General features: G+C 34.9%; 1 protein-coding gene and 1 long non-coding RNA gene across 9 annotated transcripts in view; one reads left to right on the top strand and one right to left on the bottom strand.

Moving 5' to 3' along the window:
- MAN1A2 (mannosidase alpha class 1A member 2) overlaps positions 1-14648 on the top strand; it is a 213343-nt gene that overhangs the window by 106408 nt on the left and 92287 nt on the right. For all 8 annotated transcript variants that reach the window (XR_013348948.1, XR_013348949.1, XM_077842686.1 and 5 more), the window contains 2 exons: positions 6931-7054; positions 11583-11676. Coding sequence is in view for 6 of the 8 variants with exons in the window: in XM_077842686.1 (XP_077698812.1) it covers positions 6931-7054; positions 11583-11676 (218 nt within the window). In the remaining 2 variants the exon portion in view is untranslated. The remainder of the gene's footprint in view (positions 1-6930; positions 7055-11582; positions 11677-14648) is intronic.
- LOC144280545 (uncharacterized) overlaps positions 1-14648 on the bottom strand; it is an 84928-nt gene that overhangs the window by 43459 nt on the left and 26821 nt on the right. The window lies entirely within an intron of this gene.

Here is a 14648-nt window from a genome sequence, read left to right as displayed (position 1 = left end):
TTGGAAGAAGTACTGGGCTTAGAGGGAGATTTTTTACTTTGTGTTGTGTTTCCTGTCTTTTTAAGAAAAAGTTTTTATTTAAATTCTAGTATAATCAGGGACGCCTGGATGGCTGAGTGGTTGAGCGTCTATCTTTGGTACAGGGCATGATCCTGGGGTTTGGGACTGAGTTCTGCATCGGGCTCCCTGTGAGGAGTCCACTTCTCCCTCTGCCTGTGTCTCTGCCCCCCCCCTTTCTGTGTGTGTGTGTCTCATGAATAAATAAATTCTTTAAAAAATTCTAATATAATCAGCATACAGTGTTATTAGTTTCAGATGTATAGTATAGTAATTCAGCAGTTCCAAATATTACTCAGTGCTCATCATGACAAGTGCCCTTCTTAATCCCCATCACCTATTTCCCCCATTCCCTCACCCCACTTCCCTCTGGTAGCCATCAGTTTGTTCTCTATATTTTGTTTCATATCTTTTGAATTTTAAATCATTGACTATATGGCCCTTCCATTCTTCCCAATTAAGTGAAAATGTAATAAAAATGAGATTTCATATTAAAATAAAAATTAAACCCATTGCATGCTAAACCCAGAAAGTAAACCCATTTCTGTTAAGTAAGGAAGGTTTTAATTTTTTAAAACAATGTAACATCTCTTGTGGATAAGGATATGAGAGGAAGATCATTCTTTCTTTTTTTTTTTCATAGAGATGCGCAGAGAGAGAGAGAGAGAGAGAGAGGCAGAGACACAGGCAGAGGGAGAAGCAGGCTCCATGCAGAGAGCCTGACGTGGGACTCGATCCAGGGTCTCCAGATCAGGCCCTGGGCTGCAGGCGGCGTTAAACCGCTGCGCCACTGGGGCTGCCCGAAGATCATTCTTATATCGCAGCTTTCCTTGTATCCAGCATCTTTGAAGAAGGATCTATCACTATCTATCTAAAGCCCTTAAAACATCAGAAGCCCTTTTGACTCTGTACTTGCACCTCTGGCAGTGTATAGATATAATTGGAAGCATCTACTAAGCAAGACCTATATGAAATGGTATTTATCATAGCATGTTTCATGAAAACAGAAACATAGGTACACATTGAGTGTTCAAGAGGAAGGTGATTGGGTAAGCAAATTTTTTTTAAAGATTTGTATTTATTTATTCATGAGAGACACAGAAAGAGAGGGCAGCCCGGGTGGCTCAGCGGTTTAGCACCTGCCTTTGGCCCAGGGCGTGATCCTGGAGTCCCAGGATCGAGTCCCGCATCGGGCTTCTGGCATGGAGTCTGCTTTTCTCCCTCTGCCTGTGTCTCTGCCCCTCTCTCTCTTTCTCTCTCTCTCTCTCTCTGCCTGTGTCTCTGCCTCTCTCTCTTTCTCTCTCTCTCTCTCTCTCTCTCTCTCTCTCATGAATAAATAAAATCTTAAAAAAAAAAACTGCTGCCACTTAAATGATGTCATAGAGAAAATGTTGACATTTTACAAAATTTTAAAAATGTGTTACAACTTTCACGTGTTATGATAACTTTTATGTAATGATGATAACCAAAAAGTTTATTATTTATAAATGTACAATTAACAGTGAATGGAGGAGCTAACATAAGTTAATTTTTGAAATATTTAAAGACTGTCAAATTAGTTTTAGTGGGTGATCTTTCAAATAGTTCAATTAAAAAATGATTTTCCAGAATTAAACCAATTCTAAATGAATATATACCTATATTCTTATACATTTATCTAGATTTAAAATTATTGATACCTTCAGTTGAGTCTTATATGCTTTTGAGAAAGTATTCTCTCTACAGTTGCTCAGAGCAAATTCTGCTCAAAAGCAGTATATTCTCACTTCTAAATTTTTGCATGTTAAAATGTGTTAATATTTTAGACCAGGTATTTTCACAAATGCCATTCTTTTGCTTTTGTTCAGAGTACTTTCTACATAAAACTTCTGTTTTTTAAAATTCAGGTATAACGAACATACATTATTATATTAGTTTCATGTATATATTATAATGATTCATCAGTTCTATACATTTCTCAGTGCTTATCAACCCATCTGCCCAGCCATCCCTCCTCTGGTAACCACCAATGTTCTGTATTTAAGAGTTTTTGGTTTTTGTCTTTTTTTTCTTTGTTCATTTGTTTCTTAAATTCTATATATGAGTGAAATCATACAGTATTTGTCTTTCTCTGACTGACTTAATTTTGTTTAGGATAATACATTCTAGCTCCATCTATATCATCACAAATGGCAAGATTTCATTCTTTTTGATGGCTGAGTAATATTCCTTTGTGTGTGGGTATGTGTATACATATACGCACACACACCACATTTTCTTTTTTTTTTTTTAAAGATTTTATTTATTTACTCATGAGAGACAGAGAGAGAGAGAGACAGAGAGAGAGAGAGAGGCAGAGACACAGGCAGAGGGAGAAGCAGGCTCCATGCAGGGAGCCCGATGTGGGACTTGATCCCGGGTCTCCAGGATCAGGCCCTGGGCTGAAGGCGGTGCCAAACTGCTGAGCCACCGGGGCTGCCCACACCACATTTTCCTTACCCATTCATCTGTCAGTGCACACTTGGGTTGCTTCCCTATTTTGGCTATTGTAAATAATGTTGCAACAAGCATAAGGGTACATGTATCTTTTTTGAATGAGTGTTTTCATATTCTTTGATTAAATACCCAGTAGTGGAATTTCTGGGTCATAGGGTAGTTCTATTTTTTAACTTATTGATGAAACTTCATACTGTTTTCCATAGTGGCTATACCAGTTTGCATTCCCAGTGATGCACAAGGGTTCCTTTTTCTTCACATCAACACTTGTTATTTCTTCTGTCTTTGATGTTAGCCATTCTGACAGGTGTGAGGTGATAGTTTATTGTGGTTTTGATTTCCATGATGATCAGTGATGTTGAGCATCTTTTCATGTGTCTGTTGGTTATCATTATGTTCTCTTTGGAAAAATGTCCATTCAGGTCCTTTACCCATTTTTTAATTGGATAATTTGATATAAAACTTCTATTTAAGATTTTTTTTTTTAATATGAGAGGGAGAGACAGAGAACATGAGTCGGGGAGTAGCAGAGGGAGGGGCAAACGGAGAGAGAGAAGCAGGCTCCCCACTGAGCAGGGAGCCCTACATGGGACTGTGACTTGAGCTGAAGGCAGACACTTAACTGACTGAGCCACCCAGGTACACCTAAAACTTCTATTTTTATTTTACTTTAGTATTTCTTCTAATTTAGGTGATGCAGAAACATAGGTCTTCTCAAATTTCTTCCACTGAATTATGTAATATAAATCTAATTAAAAATAGGAGCTCCATCAAGAATCTTCCTCTAAGTCAAGATATTCCCATTTAAAAATTATACATTGTTTGAGGTTTCATCATTTAGTTTTTGAGTTCCTCCTTTACTTTTTTAAGATAAATGTCAACCTCAGCCTGTTCATGTGCCTTGTTATTAGTAACTGCAATATACTGAAAACTTTATTTCATTCCTTGACCTCATTGATTAAAGATTTTTAACAGACTTTGAACAAAATAAAAACAATATAAACTTATTATCAAAAAAATTTAATATGATATTGGACACTTAGGTTGATTTGTCTTGTCAAATATTTCTAAAATCTAGTTGCTAGTGTTCAGTCAAGAGAGATCATATTTATATATGTGTACTTTTAATATCTATACTTTTTATTTTTGACTAGTTAAAAATTACAGCATTTGCATGAAATTATGATCTGGTTGTTTTTGTCAGCTCATTACCTTTTTAAAAAGTATTTATTTATTTAAAGTATTTATTCTTTCATTCATTCATTCATTCATTCATTCATTCATTCATTCATAAGAGATACGAAGAGGGAGAGACATGGGCAGAGGGAGAAGCAGACCTCCCACAGGGAGCCTGATGTGGGACTCCATCCCAGGACTCTGGGATCACGACCTGAGCCAAAGGCCCTTGCAGGTGCCCCAGGCTTACCACCTTTTTATAGTAGGAGCTGTTCTGTCCTTATCAGTGTTCTGTCCTTATCAGTGTTATATTTTTCTGAGTTATTGGAATATAGATAGGTACCAAATTTAACATTTTAGATTGTTCCCATGAAGTTATGTGTAAACTACATGAAAAGTCTTGTTTAGAATTTAGTTTTTTGAAAACTGTTTAAATGCACTTTGAATGAAACTTTCATTTGGGACCTTTGGGCAGAAGGTTTTCATAAGGAAGAATAAGCTGTTAGACTTCCTAGGGACTTTGTGTTTGTATTTGACCACACCGTAATCCATTCATCATACTGATGCCTGGGTAATCTTTCTAAATAGTATGCTTTATTCCTTAAATACGATGTTACATTTCTTAAAATCCTCCATGACATTCCATCACACTTAGAATAAAAAAAATTTAAATTTAGCATAGACCTACAGAATTCTTTAGTAGTCTAGATTATACCTAGTTAGGGAGCTAGTTATAATCTCTATAATCTCATCCTTTATCATTCACTTCCCCTTCCTCAGCTCTTAGCCATACCAGCCACTTTCCTTTTTCCTCAGGGTCAATGCATTTGATGATTCTGCTACTGGGAATTCTCTTCTTCCATATGTATTCATCACTGGCTCCTTCTCTTAATGTAGCTTTCTTTTTTTTTTTAATAATGAATTTATTTTTTATTGGTGTTTAATTTGCCAACATACAGAATAACACCCAGGGCTCATCCCGTCAAGTGCCCACCTCAGTGCCCGCCACCCAGTCACCCCCACCCCCTGCCCTCCTCCCCTTCCACCACCCCTAGTCGTTTCCCAGAGTTAGGAGTCTTCCATGTTCTGTCTCCCTTTCTGAATGTAGCTTTCAGTGCAAATTGTGTCACTTCAGAAACAATTGCTCTCATGTTATACATAAAGAGCTTTTCTTTTAACTTCTGTCATTAGTACTCAATATTTTATTTCTCTATTAAGTTTTCTTTATAACAGTTATCACCATTTAAAATGGTCTTGTTTAGCATAGAGGCAGCAATGTTATATGTCAGGTTCATTAGTGTATCTCTCAGAGCATAGTAGACTCTTAATATTTGGAAATGAATGACTGGTCTGTGTAGTTATCCGTATTTCTTCCTTCATTCTCACTCTTTGCTACAAAAAAATCTGTGGTATTTGCTTATCATATTTTCAAAGACCATGTAAAAATAGCACCAAACAATTAAAGAACTTTAAGCAAGGTAGCAATGTCTTAATTAACTTTTTAATGTTTTTAGGACAGAATTATAATAATGATATATTGAATTGGCAGTATACAAGTGGATATAAAATAAGAGAAAGACATTTTTACTTCACCTAAAAGTAGAAAAGACCTTGGAGAATGGTTTAGAGTTCTTATAGGAATAACCCATGAACTCTGCTATTTGAGTAATTAATCTAGACTTCCAATTCAACCATGGAATACCTTGTGTTAGTTTGATCCTCTCACCAAGCCAATCATAAAAGCTAGACAAAATGGTTTGATGGCCTTGGAGAGCAACTAACTCAGGTAGGACTTCCTAGGAGAAAGTCATCTCCATATAAACATTGGCTTGTTCCCTGAAGCTAAATCATGGTGCAGGCATAAAGGCCATACCTGAAGTGGTGGTCATTTGGGTTAGAGGAGACAGGTCTTAGAGTCAGGTCTTAGAGTTGCCAGAGGCATGAAAGACAAAATCTCAAAAGACAGGAGGGATTTGCAGAGGAAAAGCCTATATTTATGTACAAATTTCCCTCAAGTTGTTAGCTGATTCTACAGTTTTACATGCATGGGGCAAGATTCAAGGAAACCCAGCAGAAAACAGAAGATGGTGGCTTAAGGGCAAATAAAAAAAAATTAACAGCCACATGGTACTGGGGAGGCAGAAATTAGTGTTAAAGGCTGCCAAGGTAAAGGGCACTTAGTCACACGCCACACTTCCAGCTGAGATCCCAGAGGGCATTCCCTAGAAGTAGAGATGAGTAGAGATGAAATAGAAATAGACTATCATTAGCATAGCCTGAAACCTGAGTAAGTCTACCTGTACGCATCCTGTGTTTTAGAAGAAACTTAAGCTTTAGGAAGAATATAATGCTCAAAGTGTCTATGCTTTTTCATTTATATAGTCTAGCTTCCAATAAATTAAAAGGCAGACTGAAAAAAGGCAGGAAGATACCCTAGAAATATATCTATACAAAAGAAATGTACATAAGATTATTCACAGTGAAAGTTGTTATTAAAGCAAAATATTAGAAAAATGCTAAAAGACCACCAACAGATGATTGATTAGTTATGTTTGTTCATAATTTTGTTTTTTGCACTAGTACTATCAACATATAGGACAGGACAGTTCTTTATTGTATGACATTGTGCTGACCGTTATTGGTCATGTTATATCTTTGGCCCTAGCACAAAAAAAAGCTAATTGTACCTTCAAAATTTGATACAACTCAGAATGCTTTAACACATTTTCACATGCCTCTGGGATGGGGCATTCCAATTGAAAAATCATTAGTATCATGGAATTCTGTGCAGTGTATAAAAAAATTGTTTATGAACTGATATGGAAATCCACTGCAGTACATCTTAAGAGTATAATACAAAATAACAAGCAGTATGTGTACTTTGTTATATTTTGTTTAATAAAGGGTATATATTTGGATTGCTTATATATGCATAAAAATTCTGTGGTAATACATAAGAAACATGAAAGTGATTATCTGTGGGGCTAGGTGGGTGAGATGAGATTTCTGGGGTGAAATACATATACTATATACTTTTCTATATTTTGATTTTTAAAACATTAGCTGTATTACCTATTCAAAATTTTTTAAAATAATAAATTTAGATATAAGTAAGCTATTGTGTTAAATATAATTTCTAAGAGAATTATAGTTTACGTATTCATTAAAAAAATGTTTGGTCTTTTTCCAATTCTGTCTCCTTTTACCTTTGCTTTCATTCAGTGGAGTAGGGCGAAACTGGGGCTGGGCATCTGCAGGTAGCAGCATTCTTGCTGAATTTGGTACACTGCATATGGAGTTTGTCCACCTCAGCTACCTGACAGGGGACCCAGTTTACTACAAAAAGGTTAGTTTTCTTACCTTCTTTTCTTTGATTATTATAAAAGAGTTCTTTAAGATTTATAAAAGATTTGATTAATGCTAGGAAAATGTTTGCCTTTCTAGAAATGTGTTAATCAGGACTCTGGCCCTTTCTTTTTTTTTTTTTTTTTTTTAATTATCTAAAGAAATACCCTTTCTACTTAAAATATTTACTGTTATTTGAGAAGTTGTAACCACTAGTAGGTTTCTAAAAAGTCCGTTCTGTTCGGCATTGTGCTGCAATGCTCAGGGTAAGAAAAACAAAATGAACAAAAAGTAAAAGAAATAATTGAATTGAATTGAAAAGGGAGAAAGAAAAGATGGATTATGCACAGATTACATGATTATTTACCTAAAATAGTAATTTAGACTGTATTTAAATTATTAGGAAAAAATCACATATATAATTTTGAATAAAAAATCACTATAGATATCAAACATCAACAGCATTTCTCTGCACCAGCTATAGATAGTATCATTTACAAAAACATATGTGATAGGAACAAGAGTTTACATTTCCTACAAATAAACCTAACAAAAGATAAAATGAAGTTCAAAACAATTGAATGACATGAAGAGGACCTAAATAAGTGGAGAGGTTTGTTAATGTTCATGTATAGCTAAAGAATATCATAAAAAATTTATTCTTCTCTAGATTGATCTCTGTAGCATCAATTCAGTGCCACTCAAAACTTTAATGGCTTCTTAAAAAAAAAAAAAAAACTGACAAGACCCTTGTAGAATTTATATAGAAGAAAAAAATTCAAGACACCCTTGAAGAAAAACATGGAATGGGTTTGCATTACCCAGTTATTAACACTGACAGTGAAGTATTGGTACATAAAGACAAATACACTGATGAACAGAATAAATATATCTTAAATAGATCCACATACATGTGGAAACATGACAAGTGTAACATTGTAGATTATAACAGTTTGAGGAATATTAAAGACTTAAATTTAAAAGAAAAATGTAATAAAGTTTAAAATACATAATACCCTATGTATTGACCCAGCAATTCCATTCTTTGATATGCACATTTATATCATATACATAGAAACGTTGTTTGTACTTGCAATTTATATATAATAAAATTCAATACAGCAGGAAAAATAAACAAATTTAAGTTATATTTACCAATTAGTGACATATGGGGCCCCTGGGTGGCTCACTTGGTTGAGTGTCAGACTTTTGATTTTGGCTCAGGTCATAATCTAAGAGTTAGGAGGTTGAGCCCCACTTTGGGCTCTGCACTGGGTGTGGAGCCTACTTAAGATTCTCTCTTCCTCTCTCTTTGCCCCTCCCACACCTCTGTCTCTTTCCTTCTTTTTAAAAAAAGAATATGATACAACTTTTTTAAAAAGTTCAAACAAGCAGAGCTGAATAATATATTTCTTTAGGAATTCAAAAGTGATTTCAGTAGAGTTAAGACAATTATGAACATAAAATTAAAGACTGTGAAGACAGAACAAAGACAGTGATGTGTGAATGCATAAGCAGAGCAGCAAAGATGTTTGTAGTGTTGTATTTCTTAATTGGGTTGTGAGTAGAATCTATATAGATTCTATATATAGTCCTTTTTGTGTATGAACTATTTCATCAGTGGAGAAGAATTTTCAGGTAAAGACAGCAATGGAGCCAGACCACAGGATTTTTCCTTTCCTGATGAGATGAACAAAAACAACAAAAATAGTAAAGACCAGCAAAAATTTTTCAACAGCAATGAGAGGAGGAAAGGTTGCAGTCTCATGTCATTAGTATGTGACAACCAAAACAAAAAAAAAAAAGTAAAAAATTTCTGGCACAGTACTTAAGTCTGTTTCCCACCTTGTACTGAATCCTTATTGGGCAAGGAAAGCAAGTCAACAAATTCCCCATTAATCTCACAGAGGGGACCAGTGCTGGAGGTATTGAGTATACAACTGTCCACAGCACCAGAGAGGGGTTCTTACCACTGTCCTTCTTGAGCACTAGTACTTCAGATCTCAAATTGTGTCCAGGAGGGAAGGAATACCCCCCGCCCCCCCCCCCCAAGACACACAGTAGGAAGGAGTTCAGGGACAATTCAAAAGTTCCATATCAAGCCAAATTTCAGGTCAGAACTGACCCTGTTCAATGTGAGCAGGATGAGAAAGGAAAGCATGCCAAGTAGGCAAACATACTGCAGCATGGGTAACAAAAGCATGGTGTTAAATAGCATTAAAAGACTGATAAAGAATGCATTGTCAAGTTTCATAAAGTCACTGTGAGTAATTTATACAATAATAGCAGTTGAACTCAGTAAAAATTAGAACTCAAAACAAATAATGATACAAAACAAATAATAAAATTATAAAATAATTGTGGAACTGAAGAAAAATTGAGACCTTAAATGCTATATTTCTGTAATGAATAAATGAAAAACAGCAAAAGTGACTATGCATAATTGAAGACTTGTTTACTGACATGGAATAAAAGCAAGTGGAAATGAAGAAAAAGCATAAAGATTTTCAAAAGGTGATAAATTTGCAAAATGAAGATAATCTAGCATAGTATTTCCGAAGTGGAGGACCTAAAACCTAGGAATCTCCTAAAAGTGACAGGAAGGAGAAACAGAACTGTAAATACCATTTTAAACAAAGTTAAGAGATTTTTGATATTTCATATCACAAAATAGGAAGAAAGGTTGGCATAGGTCATTAAGAGCAGAGAGGTTTGGAAAATGAGAGGATATTTGTGGCTGCATATTTTAAAAATAAAAAGCCAGTAGAGTACAATTCTCTGAAATTGGTTGTATGTCTTGAGATATAAAACCAAAGTCCTCTTGAGCAACATTGAGAACAGGATCATTGGCTGATGGTGGGTGCTTCTTTGGACCCCACTAAACATGATATATTGAGAAGCTGAAATAACAGAATTCTGAGGAGATTTTGGTGAGGGAAGAGAATGAATGACAGATTTTCTTTGATGAGCAGTGTTGCATGGCTAGTGTCAGTTATCTGGGGAGAAGTAAAGGCATCAGGATTCTTCCTCGCCTTTTATGTCAAAACTCTTATGTCAATAAGAATAATAAGTTCTGGTTCAGAGAAAATAGTAGTGAGTAATTCATCAAATAGAACAGATAGAGAATTTATACAAAGATATCAGAAAAAGAGGGAAGGAACATGATATATAAGTGATGACCAAAAAATCTTTCTCAGAAAATAGCAATTAAATCATGACCAAACATCACCATGAGAGGGAAGATGGAGCCCTTCTCTCTGTAAAACAAGTGTATCAACAAAAATACAAGTGCTCAGAGATAGTAAGATGTGCTATCAGTAACAAATTACAAGAAAAAGTTATCACCAAAAATGAAGGCCATTTTGAAGTAATAAAAAAGGAAGTATTAAAAATATTATGATGGACAAAATTAGTGAAAGACAAAATATAGTAAAGACAAAATTGAGACAAGGTAATAAAGGTATAGACCTTAGGAAAGGGTTGGATAAAAAGATTCTGAGAGGAAATGATAGATGTGGAAGAGGCGGAGAGGATGCAGTGTATGCATAGTTTTCAGAAGACAAAAGAATGTGATTTTTCATTTTTCCTAACAGTATCATTTCAGACTGACTAACCTTGGTTCTCAGAATTATTCGGATTGGGCTTGTTATACATAGAACTGATCTTGGCCTTGAAAAAGCAGAGATAAGATAGCATCCGTGAACCCAGTCCTAAAACTGCTTGATGACAAGGTCCACCCAATAGAAAGCTGACTAGGACCTTGTCGTAAAAGGATGCATGTTATGCTCAAGCACAGGAAATAGTGAAATATATATAAGGTTCTGCAAAGATGTTTCCCTAAGTCCTATATACCGAACAGGTTATCCTTCAGATGTAAAGAGAACATTTTCAAATAAGAATACAAGGAATAGAATACATTTGTGCCTTTGTTTGTAAGCACTGAAAAAAATCCATCCAATCTATAGTTGCAGATAAAGCCCCTGGGAAATTTTCTAACTTCTTAATATATTTTATGATTTGTTTTTCCTCCTTAGGGAGATCTTTTAGGAATCAGAATTTTTGGAATTTAAGAATTTAGGGATATCTGTTATGGGATCAATATTTAGAATTCAGCAATTTAGTTTACTTTTTCATCTATTCAAATTAGTTTCATACTTTTTATTATAAATGTCCTTTTCCCTTCCCATTTCTGTGAAATTATTTCTGTTCTTATATTTAGATATATACATATTGAATATGTCTGGAATGATGTTTATCTGTGATGTTTTTGATGACTATTTCTGGATAGTAAAATGTTGGCATTTAAATAAGTTTTTCTCTGTGCTCTTTATGTTTTTAATTGTTGCTTGATCTTTAAATAATGATCATATATAATCAGTTATAAAGTAGAAGGCTTTGCTGACCACCACACATACAAAAATGGCAGCGGAGATGGTATAGGCTCTGAGTGAGGAAAACCCACAAAACCTAGATTAATAAAAGCCTTGATGACATTTATTTTATTAATTGCACTCTTTATTTGTGTTAAGGTAATGCACATTCGGAAACTGCTTCAGAAGATGGATCGTCCAAATGGTCTTTATCCAAATTATTTGAACCCAAGAACAGGTCGCTGGGGTCAGTGTAAGTACAGTCGATGCAGTGTTAAAGGTTATTTGTCTGAAAACTTGCTTGATATGGTAAAAAGTACACTACGTGTAGGGTTGGAATTCCTTAGTGTTGAACTTTGTGATCTGCTTAGTGCTGTTACCTTTGACAAATTTCTAATCTTTCTGTAGCTTCATTGTTTCTACTTGTAAATGCAAACACTAATAAACTCTATCACAAGCAGTATTTTATTTAATGTATGTGTAAATAATTTGTTAAAATATAGTGTGGCCTTTGGAAAGGGTTGCTGCTATTTATAAACCATATCTCCATGTAGATCAGAGCATTTCTTGGGATAGATATTGGTTAAAGGAATATGAAGAACAAACGAGTATCTTAAGTGATTAGAAAGGAAGGCAGTTACTTTTGAACAAGCTTTGTCTAGTCTTTTTTTTTTTTTTTTTTTAGATTTTATTTTTTTATTCATGAAAGACACAGAGAGAGAAAGGCAGGGACGTAGGCAGAGGGAGAAGCAGGCTCCAGGCTGGGAGCCTGATGTGGGACTCAATCCTGAGACTGCTGATCACGCCCTGAGCCGGGGGCGGGTGCTCAACCGCTGAGTCACCCAGGCATCCCTGTCCAGTCATTTTAACAGAAGATATCAGGGTCTTTTATTTATCAGGTTCTGTGCCAAGTTATTGGATGAAACTAGAGATCGGGAAAGACCATGTAGAACTTGGTCTGAATTCAAGGAGCTCCCAGGCTAGTAGTGTAAGTGAACACATGTAAACATAGTTTTATGTTTAGATGTTAAACTACTATAAACTATATAAACTACTATAGATGTTAAACTACTATAACTATAAGATGTTATAGTAGAGGCATGTACCAACTGTGATGTGAGACAGGCAGAAGTAGCTTCCTCAATGAGGAGATAGTATTTTGTTTGGAGAGAGGGTGATCTTCTTACTAGCTTTAGAATTGATCTTTGAAGGGATAGATTTTTTAAAAATTAATAATATTTGGAAATGTGGAACTTACAAAATTGAAATAAAGTATGGGTTTATGAATAGTATTCTCTTGTAAAAAATAGAACTGGAACAAATAATAGAAGGTGTAACTTTGTCCCTAGCATAACATGTTTGGGTTATTTTTGAGACTAATAAAATCAGAATAAAATAGTAAAAAAGAGGTAAAATCAGTTAATTTTATTGATGGAAAATCATGTTTAATCTGTCATTGAGAAATTATGCTGGTGTTTGCTACTAAGAGTAGGAAAATGTTTGTCATGGAATTTGGGAGGCTCTTCTCAAGGAAATTGTCCTTTATTTTGTGAAAGGAAAGCAGTTTAGTCAGTACACTTATGGCTTTCTTGGATCTGGGAATAGAGCTCAATCTTTGGCTCCTCTTATGTACTTTCTTTTCATCTCCTGGAATTCTTTACATGTAGTTTATTTTTATCTTTATTTTGAGAAAAATACAAATGCTGTGCCTAGACTGAGTGAAAATGATACTTTTTAGAAAAAAAACAAAGCCTGAGGGCAGCATTTCTAAAATATAAAAATATGCTTTTTTTTTTTTTTTTTTTAAGGGTTTTATTTATTTATTCATGAGAAACAGAGAGAGAGAGAGAGAGAGAGAGAGAGGCAGAGACACAGGCAGAGGGAGAAGTAGGCTCCATGCAGGGAGCCCGATGTGGGACTCGATCCCAGGTCTCCAGGATCATGCCCTGGGCCAAAGGCAGCGCTAAACCGCTGAGCCACCCAGGCTGCCCAAAAATATACTTTCTTATTCCAGATAAGGGTGACTGGTTTGGATGTCTGCTTAGTAATTTGGGTGAATTTTATTGTATATTTCACCTCCTAGAATTTTGTTAAGATTTGGGAATATTCTAGCAGGAAAAAATTATGTTCTGTTCCTTCTTTATGTCATACACTAGTGTATATTCTCTAAGGTGAAACTTAAATTTAACTGTAAAAAATAACAATATGAAAATACTATGCAGTGGTTTTTTTTTTTAATAATCAGGAAAGCCTTTGTAAAGAAAAAGATACCAGTTTTTACTATATATAAACATTAATCTCTTACATTTCATAATAAAGGCAAATAACTGGCTAAGGAAATGTATTTGAATGTATTTGGAACACAGAGTTTTCATATCTTTTCTGTATCAAGAACTCTTAGAAGATTGTAAGAAAAAAGATGATCATCTCAGTAGAAAAATACACTGAGGAAATTTGGTTCATAAAAAAAAAAGAATGGAAATAAGCAGATGTTCATTTTTAACCCTGAAAGTGGTATTACTGGAGAGAAATAGTACATGGAGACAATGTGATGTGGTACCACCCTCTTTCTGTATGGACTGGTGCTACTATAGTAGAATTTGCAAACGCTACTGTCTTTGGTACCCTATTTGTAGCATCTCCATAGACTGGTCACCAGAGATCTTTGTCCCTCTCTTGTCCCACTTCACCACCACCCTTCTCAAATCAGTGCAGCTTTATTTTGATTTATTTTATTGAAGTATAGTTGACGTACAATATTATACAGTTGACCTTGAACAATGTGGGGGTTAGGGGTGCTGACCCACCCACACCGTAGACAATCCATGTGTAACTTTAAACCCAAAAACTTAACTACTAAGAGCCCACTGATGACTGAGAGCCTTACTAATAACATAAACAGCTGATTAACACATATTTTTTTGTTACATTCTTATCCAAAAAAGTAGAGAAAATATTTAAAAAATCATAAGGAATGGAAAATAAATTTTTACAGTATTACACCATATTGAAAAAAATCTGCATGTAAATGGACCGTGCAGCTCAAACCCATGATGTTCAAGGGTCAACTGTATTACTTTTAGATATACAACATAATGATCCTGGGTGCATCTTCTAAACAGAAGACACTATTCTTTATCTATTAAATTAATAAAGGAAATAGACACAGTCCTGTACTCAGGGCTTCAAAAAGTGTGAAAATTTGTGTGCCATTTGAACCTGGGA

Source organism: Canis aureus, chromosome 12, assembly GCF_053574225.1.
Source record: "Canis aureus isolate CA01 chromosome 12, VMU_Caureus_v.1.0, whole genome shotgun sequence".
In the NCBI taxonomy this organism is placed as follows: Eukaryota; Metazoa; Chordata; class Mammalia; order Carnivora; family Canidae; genus Canis; species Canis aureus.
This window is presented reverse-complemented; position numbering and strand designations above follow the sequence as displayed.